The 10,728-nt window shown below is 38.0% G+C and overlaps 1 protein-coding gene and 1 pseudogene across 1 annotated transcript; both read right to left on the bottom strand.

Annotated features, from left to right (window-relative positions):
- Window positions 1-1,532: 1,532 nt before the first annotated feature.
- On the bottom strand, window positions 1,533-5,974 carry LOC129677984 (olfactory receptor 4Q3). The gene is made up of 2 exons (XM_055608668.1): window positions 5,970-5,974; window positions 1,533-2,595 (listed from the first exon to the last, which is right to left on the bottom strand). Exons 1-2 carry the CDS (start codon window positions 5,972-5,974, stop codon window positions 1,533-1,535), a joined length of 1,068 nt encoding a protein of 355 aa, XP_055464643.1.
- Window positions 5,975-9,720: 3,746 nt separating this feature from the next.
- The window catches only part of LOC129677983 (ribonucleoside-diphosphate reductase subunit M2-like), a 34,261-nt pseudogene continuing 33,253 nt past the window's right edge, over window positions 9,721-10,728 (bottom strand).

Below are 10,728 nucleotides of genomic sequence, written 5' to 3'. Positions count from 1 at the left end.
AGCACAGTGTTTCCGTTCAACCTTTTGCCATTAAGAGAACGGTGTAACAACCACACTTATTTGCCTAACATCTCCCATGTAACCTGCCTTAACAACCTAAAACTAAGGCAGAGCTTGAATCATAAGTCATGAATTCTTGCATGCCCCTGACTCTGAGCAGAGTGGCATGTGGTGTGTGTGGGGGGGGGGGGAGAGGATTAGTTTTCTGAAAACAGCCAACAGGTCAAAAGCAACCTCACACAACAAATATCTACCATAAATGTTTGAAGCTGCATATGGGTATTTCTTGATAACAGTATTTTTTTCCCTTATATTTCTTGGTATCTGAGTCAATTGGGAGTCAGGTGGAGTCTGTATCTTAAATACTTGTGAAAACTGTGAAAGGCTTTTGTGAAGTATTCATTCCTTCCTCACATAAAGTTTTCTTGTGCTGCTTAAAAAAATGTAGAGCCCTTTGTTAGAGACACACAGGCAATCAGGACAGACTGGGAACACAGCAGACTACAGATAAGCCAAAGACCTCGAACTATGTGACTCTCTCTTTATCTTAGGAGGGGTGCTGAGCTTCCTTTCCTTGATAGGACAGGGATGCAATTTTGGTGTTTCTAAGGGTGCCTTTAATGCGTTTAGCTGATGCCATTGATTGTGCTTCATATAATTAATATCAAGTTGGTTATTTAACGGCCCTGAGATCCTTTCTAAGAAATGAAGTTAAATAATACTGCCTATGACTCAAAGCACCTTTGTAACCCAGTACTTAAAACTTGAGAACCTCAGAAATAGAGAAGGCACTTTAGAACACAGCTCGTATCTCTTTTCCTATCTCTTCTTTAGAATAAAATGTTATGATTAGCTGAGCCTCATCAACTTGCCCTCCAGAAAGAGGATGTCGCTTCCAGAGAAGACTCTACCAAAGAATGCTAGTCCCCCCACCCCATGTAAACATTTCTCAGACTGACGTGTGCTTTTAAAATTTGGCAGTGCAGAACACAATACCCTTTTGAGCACTAGAGCAGAGGGATTTTAGTGTTTTCAGGCTTTTCTGGAAAGTAGGCAGGAAGAACTTGCACTACTTCGAAAGAGACTGTGGAAAACACCATCAGTGCGTGTGTCCTTGCAGTAGGGACTGTTAACAGGGGAAGACACCAGAGGAAGTAATATTTTTTTTTTTTGCCACTAGAACAAAGCAAAGTAGTAAAATAAATTAATGAAATGAAGACTTGCTGGAGACAGTGGGAGTACAGGGTCGATCTTTCCGGGTGTTATCTGGCCCTATCATGAAATTAATGCCAGTCATTGGTCAGCCAGTAAAGACTCCTGAGTCACAGCCTCATATTAACACCCAGTAAGCAACCTATGTTTCACAACTATTATTGCAAGTGATATTTTATAATTTTATGCTGTCTTTTTTTTTTTTTTTTTGATAACCCAGTCTCTAACATGGCTTTCCCATATGCACAAGTTAAAGTAAGGATACTCTAAGAAATGGTACTTTTTACAGATAACATTAACCTCTTTTAACATTTTTAACATCATCCTTTAACAAAGCAATGAGATGTCACTTGTTTCCTTCTCAGCCTTTCTATGGCTTGCTTCATATCTGTATTTCTGAGTGTGTAAATGAGGGGGTTCAGCATAGGTGTGATCACTGTGTAAAACACAGAAACGACTTTATCCACAGAGAAGGTGCAGAAGTGCCTCAAGTAGATGAATACACAGGGCACAAAGATCAGGCTGACCACTGTCAGGTGAGAGGTGCAAGGGGACAGTGCCTTGCCCTGCCCCCGATGGAGGTGAGTTCTCAGAGTGATCAAGATGAGAGCGTAGGAAAAGAGCAGGACCAAGAAGCAGACCAGAGACAATATGCCACTGTTAGAGACCATCAGCACCTCAACCAAGTAGGTGTCTATGCAGGCCAGCTTGATGACCTGGGGGACATCACAGTAGAAGTTGTCCAGCTCATTGGGACCACAAAACGGCAGCTGGATGACAACTATGACCTGTGTGATAGAGTGGATGAAACCCCCACACCAGCAGCCAAACACCAGCTGATGGCGCAGACGGTTATTCATGACAGTCATGTAGTGCAAAGGATTGCATATGGCAACGTACCTATCGTAGGCCATAACGGTCAGCAGGAACATCTCACTGGCTCCCAGAAAGTGAAGAAAGAAGATCTGGGCCAAGCAGCCTGAAAAAGATATTGTCTTCTCCGTCTGTAGGAAATCTCCTAGCATTTTGGGTACAGCAACGCAGCTCAAGCATAGGTCAATGAAAGACAGATGGCTTAGGAAATAGTACATGGGCGACTGGAGCAGGTGAGCGTCAGCCTGTACCACCATCACTATCAAGAGGTTTCCCAGGACGATAGCAACATAAATCAGTAAAAACGTCAAGAAGAGAAATAACTGCAGCTCCCAGGAAGATGACAGGCCCAGAAGCACAAACCGGGACACCTCGGAGTGGTTTTCATTTTTCTTCAAGCCAAGAATGTCAAGCAACCTAGGGTAGGAAAAATTAAATTGGACTAAGCGGTTTAAGTTAGACAAAGCTGGAAAATGATGAGAAAGAACTTCTTGCTCATCTGTATGTACACTGTGTGGCAGAAGTTCAATAGCATCAAAGTGAAAAAAAGAGAGAGCGAATGCCTCATTAATATCAAACTGCTATGTTTTACAAAAGTGTGGTTGCTCCCCTCCCCCCTTGACTCTTCTCACCTCTCCCTGCCCCTCCTTTCCTCTGCTCTCAATAGAGCAGAAGGTGTATGTCCAGAAGCGACAATGTTGTGTCTGAAACCAGCTCTGAGAAAACACAAAGTGAGAAAAGATTTGTATTTTCTTTTGTGATATATAGGTTTTCATACACTTTTTTTAAAAAAGTATTAAATTTCACTTACATACTTTATGTGATTGTGTGTATGAATTGTGTGGGTGCATGTGTGCTGTAGTATACACGTGGAGGTCAAAGGCCAACTTTTAGAAGTCTGTTCTCTCCTACCACATGGGTCATGCATCTCAGGCATGGCAGCTGGCACTTTTCCCTGGTGAATGATCTCAATGGCCCAAGATTTGTATTTTCTCATTCCTACTTACCCACTCAATATTGTAGTTAATTATTTGAGAAATTCAGACAACTTAGTTAACAAAACCATTTATACTAGATGTAAAAAAAAAATGATCTAAACGTGCAGAAAAGCGCCAGGATTTCTAAAACAAAAAATATTTAATAACAAGAATAACTTCTCCAAAATAGTAGCTCAGTAATAAGCAGAGAAGAAGAAGACTCTGGGCAGAGGCAGCTCTCCCAGTGTGTCTGCCCTCTCCTACAGAGCAAGATGTGAAAGTCCATCAAACTCTACAGTTTAGTAAGTCAAGGAAGCGATTGTGTCACTTTATAAAATAAACAAGAAAGTAAAACAAAGGGAAAATACAGCATAGAAAATATTTAGTATCGCGTGTGCGAACAGTTGAACTACGCTACACTGGGATTTTTTCAGTCTTCCTCTGATGTAACAGGAGTGAGTATTTTCTTGAAGAAATGGCCTCTTGATGTTTTTTTGTTGTTGTTCTTGTTCTTGTTTTGTGTGGGTTTGGGGGGGATAGGAGGAGTCTAAAATGTTTAGTTAAAAGAGATCAAGTTTTTACTACAATTATAAATATAATTTCTAACACTATATTGTATAAAGTATAAAAATATAATAAATATATATTAAAGAATAAATACACACATGTATTGACGGGTTGGTTACTACCAAGCCTAATGACCTGAATTTAGTCCCAGAACTCACGTGGTGGAAAGAACTAACTCCTGCAAATTTTTCTGACCTCTACACATTTACTGTGCTGCATTTACCCATCCCCCTCATCCACACCCATTCACACACAAAATAAAATATATATATAATTTAAAAATGTTTATACTGAAAAATTTCCTGCGATGTTTGACTCTTATAGAAAGGATGTAATGTATTGTTTATATTTCAAAAGTATAGTTCTACAGAAAGACGACCTTGTATTATAGTAGGTAAGATTAAAATTAAACCACAAGGGTAGATTATATAAGAATGTGTAAATGCAGTAAAGCCCATATCACGACAAGCCATTTTATTCTTAAATTAATGATCTACTTCTTTAAAATAATATTTAATCTTAAGGAATTTCAGTGCTGTTCACATTTAGATAGTTCCTAAAGTTTGTAGTAATAACATTTTTGCTAAGAATTCTATCAAAATTTTAATACTTAAAAAGATAAAATGATATCTTTTGTATTTGATTATTTGAGTTATAATTGGTTATTGGAGTGATTATTAAGGTAAGGACTACATAATGGTTTCTGTAGTGTTGTTTTTGGTTTTTGTTGTTTTTATTGGTGGTGGTGGTGTTTTTGCTGATTCAAAACATCCATTGCCTTCAGATAACATAAAACACAATGCCGACAAGGTCCAGTTTACTATCAATATTTAATAAAACCTGCATGTTTTCTTAAAATATCTTCCAGTTTATGCTTCTAATAATCTTTAATCACAAATAGGAAAGGATCCTCTGAATATTCTATGCAGGATACAAAGAACATTATCTCCTTTAACATGAAAGAATGCCTACCAATAAGATTATCTTCCACCACAACATACTTTATCTCTCCAAGAATAAAAACGAATGCAAATATAACGGAGAACAGAATGAAGTTTCCTAAGAAAATAAAACTAGACTGTAATATGATCCTGAATTTCTCCTTTACTGTAAACCTTTACTAGGTTTATACCTAAAAAAAAAAAGAAAAATAAAAAAAATCAGTATTGAAGAGAATTTTATTCTCCCAGATTCACTGCAGCATCATTAATACGAGGCATAGAGTAACAACAATCTACTGCCCATCAACTGATGGATGGAAAAAGAAACTATATACACAAAGAGACAGTGTTTAAAAGAAGGCAAAATTTTGCCATTTGTAACAAGACAGATAGAACTAAAAAAATTACAGAAGTGAAATAAGCCAGGCAAGAAAAGACAAATGTCCCTGACTTACTCACATGTGGAATCTCTAAGATTTGTATCATAAAAGTTGAAACAGAAGTCAGTGGTCAGTGGAGATGTGTAGGAAGGGTCCGGAAATGTTGATTTGATGCTGAGCACCAAGTTATAATTAGATAACAATAAGTCCTGGTGTTCAACCAACAACAAAATGCACTGTCTAATTCATAAAACTAGAAGGGATGTTGAACATTTCTATCCTAAAAAGATAATAATTGTTCTAGAAGATAGTATTAGCCTAATACACCTCTATCAAATGCACACCTATATCGAAGCATAATGTTGCTGCCTTAAGATGCATGGTTTGCAGGATTTGCATGCAAGCTAAAAGTAAATGTTATTTCAAAGTTTCCCCTCCTAAATTCTACAGGAACAGGCAGGTGAATAAAAATAAAGATTTTGCTTCCTTGTTCCACGCCAGCCTTATTGACCATGTCATGCTGCATTCCTTAGGAATAACAAGAATTTTCAAAAGTCAGCAGAATGTATTTAATTCACAAAACACGTCATTGAATGAAAACTTTTATCAGTAAATGTGTGTTTGGAGAAGGATTCCACTGCGCGGGGCAAAGAAAACAAAAGAAGCCCTTCAAATGCTGTCTAGGTGCCAAGAGTTGGACAGCTGGTCTCTCACCTCTCTTTCTAAAACAGGGATCTGAGGGCTGGAGAGATGGCTCAGCAGTTAGAAGCACTGTCTCTGTAGAGGTACGATATTAAATCTCCAGCATCTACATGATGCTGTAACTCTAGCTCCAGGGGGTCCAACACCCTTTTCTGGAGTCCACGGATCCTGCAAATTGTTTTCTTAGATTGAAATGATAAAGCCAAGAGTATAGAGAGTAAAAGAGTAAAACACAAAGGGCATTTAAAGAGCATCAAAAGCAGAAAGGAGACCAGGGCAGTGAGAGTAGTTTGCATAAACATATATGATGAACTTACATCATTGCTTATAGGGACCAACGCGCTTGAAATGTGATGATAATAATATGGTATCTTGCTGTTCATCACACCTGTATTCTCACAATCTTGGGCTAAGAAACAGTAATCTTCAGATGACCATTCCAGTTGCTAAGACTGTGTCTTAACCTCTTCCTTATAAGCCAATCTAAAGTTAAACAATGGCTGTGTAGATTAGAAACATTCTCTGTCCCTAGGGCTCCAGCCCTGTCTGAGATTCTTATGGTCATTACATCACTGCTCAGCCTAATGAGCCCTGAGATCTCTGGGCTGCTGTTATTTGAATTGACTGCATATCAGTTCTTGCTAGAAAGATGACCTGAGATCTGTATGCTTCAAAACTCTGAGGCCTGAGGCACAGAGCAGCTCAATTTTTAAATTAATCTATCTATCTATCTATCTATCTATCTATCTATCTATCTATCTATCATCTATCTACCTATTTATTTATTTTTGTGGATGTAGCAAACTCCAAAGAGCAAGCTTCAACAACTTTGTTTATTCTCCCACAGCTTATATATACCAGCAAAATCTTTCACAATGTTATTACAATCTATTTTTCTTTGAGTGAATGATTACTATGTGTATACATAAAAAAACAACACATGTTCCTTAATATCCTTCCATGATTAAAAGTTTTATACAGTATTGGTGAATAACAAATTATCCCCAAGAACCCACATATATGTGTAAGTAAACAACTTGTTATCTATTAACAAAGTATAAGCAAAGTAATTCTTTCAGCCAGTTTGCTAGACTGCAATTTGAGGTTACCAAGAAAGAACCAATTATCTTAAAAAGTAATCTTATAAAATCTTTTTTAAAGTCTCAAATTTAAAGTTTTACATAAAAAAATCAACCATTTCTACTTTAAATCCTCAAGGTGCACATCTACCCATTAACAATTTTTATTAAATCATATCAGAAAGCTGAGGGCAAAAATGGGTACAGGAAATTAATAACCCAATCACCAGCCCAGCTTCAGCAAGAGAGTTATGTCATCTAGTGCTAACTGGGATATTGTCCTTGCTCCCTACCCTCAAAAAGTCCCTAGATCAACTATTAAGAGTGTACTTTTCTGAACTTTCAAATTTTTCCTCAAGGTTTTCTACATCCATTTTCCACTAACAAAAATATCTCAACCTAACTTTCCAAACTATTTACATCAAATCAAGAACTCTGTAAATTCATTAACTCATCTAAACAATATTATTTTACGAAAGTTTATCTTCATGTTGATCTGCAGGAAAATCACCTAATAGAATGGGCTGTCACCCAGGAAACAATTGCATCAGACTGTAGGCAGTGAAGGTCTCTCCTTGTCCAGTCACACTATGACAGATATACAAGGAATATAGCAATGATAAACATGAGAAGGCACAGCAGGAGCAAAATGCAACCCAGATACAAAGACATTGGGGCCATGCCTCTCCAAGTCACACCCACCACAGCCATGCATATCAGGGGGCCTTCTCCATGAAAAAAATATAAATAATAAAAATTTTAAAATATATAATAAAAAATAAAGTTCTACCAAAAATCATATTCAGAATAAAGATAGAGAGACAGAAAAGAAAAATAAATAGCTGAGTAGTACTCTATTGTGTGAATGTACTGCAATTTCTTTATCTATTTTTCAGTTGCGGGATATCTGGGTTGTTTCCAGATTCTGGCCATTACGAATAAAGCTGCTGCGAACATAGCTCAGCGAATGTTCTTGTAGGATGGCAGAGCATCTTTTGGGTATATGCCCAGGACTGGTATAGCTAGATCTTGAGGTAGCACTATTCCCAATTTTCTGAGAAAGCACTAGATTGATTTCCAAAGTGGTTGTACAAGTTTACATTCTCACAAGCAATGTAAGAGGGTTCCCCTTTCTCCACATTCTCTCCAGCATGTGTTGTCACTTGAGTTTTTGATCTTTGCCATTCTTATGGGTGTAAGTTGAAATCTAAAGGTCGTTTTGATTTGTATCTCCCTGATGGCTAAGGAGCATTTAAGTGTTTCTCTGCCATACTATCTTCCTTTATTGAGAATTCTGTTTAGTTCTGTGCCCCATTTTTTTAATTGAGTTACTTAGTTTGTTGGTGTTTAATTTCTTTAGTTCTTTATATATTTTGGATATTAGTCCTCTGTCATATGTAAGGCTGGTGAAGATATTTTCTGAGTCTGTAGGCTGTCATTTTGTTCTGTTAACAGTGTCCTTTGCCTTACAGAAGCTTTTCAGTTTCATGAGGTCTCATTTATTTTATTTTTTTATTGTTTGAAACTATTTTTAGCTTTTTTATTATTTTTTTTACAATTTGTTCACTGTGTAGCCCCCTTCCTCATTTCCTCCCAGTCCCACCCTTATACTCCTTCTCCCCTCCATCTCTCTCCCCTAGTCTACTGACAGGGAAAGTCCTCCTCCTCTACTATCTGACCCTAAGTCCCATCAGGTCTGCTTGAATCCTCTTTCTCTATGGCTGGTTAGGTATACCCACCAAGGAGAAGTGATCAAAGAGCAGGCAACTGAGTTTGCATGGTATATACTCACGTATATGCTGATAATAGTCATATAATATAGGATAGACATACTAAAATCTACAGACCTAAAGAAGATAAACAACAAGGAGAACCCTAGGAAAGATGCTTAATTCTCATTGAGAAGGGCAAACAGTATAGACACTGGAAGCAGTAGAGGAGAGGGAACAGGACTGGATCCTTCCACAGATGTTCTCTGAAAGACTCCTCCCAGCAAAAGATAGAAGCAGATGCAGAAACTCACAGCCAAACTTTAGGCAGAGTGCAGGGAGTCTTATGGAAGAAGGGGAAGATAGAAAGACCAAGAGGGGACAGAAACTCCACAAGTTGACCAATAAAGCCAAAACCTCTGGGGCCCTTCAGAGACTGATGCATCAACCAAGGACCATGCATGGATAGGACCTAGACACCCTGCTCAGATGTAGTCCATAGGCAGCTCAGTCTTCATGTGGACTTCCTAGTAGAGGGAGCAGAGGCTGTTTCTGACATGGACTTGGTTGCTTAGTAGATTTTGAATGGCTACCATTAGTGTTGAAGAGAACACTTTGTGCTTGCTGTAGAAACCAAATAAACCATGATTTGAGATAAATACAACTCTTTGAGAGTTCAATGTTTGTGTGAAAAGTGCCAGAGTTTTTGTTTGTTTGTTTTACATAATGGTTAAATAAACCTTCAAAAGAGTCTATAGGGAATGGTGAATGATAGTGACATTTTTTTATCTGCCTATGGAAGTAACTGAATGTGTAGCCCCGCTGGCTTGAGAGTGGCCATGGTTAAAGCTTTGGCCTCTGCTATTGAGGCTATGAGGGAGTCACAAATGGCCAGCCTGCTTACAAAAGCCAACAAGGACAGGATTGAAACAAATATCCAAGTAGTTTTTGTTTTAAATCTTCTAATTTAATATCAACAGGATTGGTTTCGAGGAATCTATCCAGTTGTTTTACTGCTGATAAACCTAATGACCACCAATTGTGTTGCTAGTTGATTCATTTCTGCTGGGTTATTTATTTATTTTGATAATTGGAGAAAAAAATCACCAACGCACCCAGATTAAGCTTACTTCGATGTCAGCATGCAAGGAGGGCCGGCTAGAGGAGAGAATGAGGAGGAAAAAAATAACACAAAAAAGGGGCTTAAAAAAAAAAACAAAACAAAAAATGACATGCAAGGTGATGTAATCCTCTCTTGGATGCAATATCACTCTCCTGCTCTAATATTCAACCACCCTCTTCTCAAAGAATTTGCTCTTCTCCTCTGCAGAAATATTTTCCATGAAGTCAAACACATTTTCTTCTCTGCAAATCCTGTTAAAACCCAGCTGAAGCATAAGCCTGTCTGCCATGAACTTGATGTGTTGCTTTATTAAAGTGTAATTTTCCCAACCAGCTTTGCCAGCAAAGTTGCAGTGAGGAATTCCTGTTCTATTTTAAGGGAATTGTGAATTATTTCTTTCACTGCTTGGAAAGTTTGTGCAGCAGGAATGTGAACATCAGACGAGCAAAGTCACAGCATAAATCAATTGTTTGTGCTAATAAGCTCATTGAAAATTGGAGTACCCAGCACAAACCCTTATTTCTTGAGCCAGAATACTTATACAAAAGAACCAGAAAGATGTAGCCACTTGCTCATTCAATCCAACACAAGATCCATCCTGTTGCCTTCTTCACACAAGGCATAGTTTCAGTGGCAAATAAAGAAATTCCCTTTCTTTGGAATCATTAACACAAATGTCAATAAACTGAATATATTTCAAACATGTTTTCCATGACAGTTTGGAAGCCATAGAAACAGGTGGCTTCTGCAATTTGAATCTTTTGGCTAAATCACTCCACCAAATCTTCATTTGCTATGCCATCACTTCCTGTTAAAAAAAAAAAAAGCCATGAGACAGAAATTTCTTTCCACAGGCATCCTCCATTGGAAAGAGCCATCTCCTTCATATTCCCAGAAAGTTCAAAGACTTCAGATTTTTTGTGCATGTGTCAGATAGTAGTACTAGACAGAGAAACACAAATTGCCAGGGTTTTCCTCCAGTACATTTATCCCATTCTGGGCCAGTTACTTCACCTTCCAGCTTGCTAGGGTTCTAGAAGATTCTCCTCGTAGCCTTGCTGGCCAGTATTTAAACTGTTTCAGTTCTTGTTTGCCAAGACAAGTCACTTCAGGGTAATACCTGCAGTTACTGATGGTCAAAGAGCAGCAGTGGAAGAGGAGCCAA

The sequence above is a fragment of the Psammomys obesus genome, unplaced genomic scaffold (assembly GCF_907164565.1).
Source record: "Psammomys obesus unplaced genomic scaffold, mPsaObe1.curated_primary_1811, whole genome shotgun sequence".
In the NCBI taxonomy this organism is placed as follows: Eukaryota; Metazoa; Chordata; class Mammalia; order Rodentia; family Muridae; genus Psammomys; species Psammomys obesus.
This window is presented reverse-complemented; position numbering and strand designations above follow the sequence as displayed.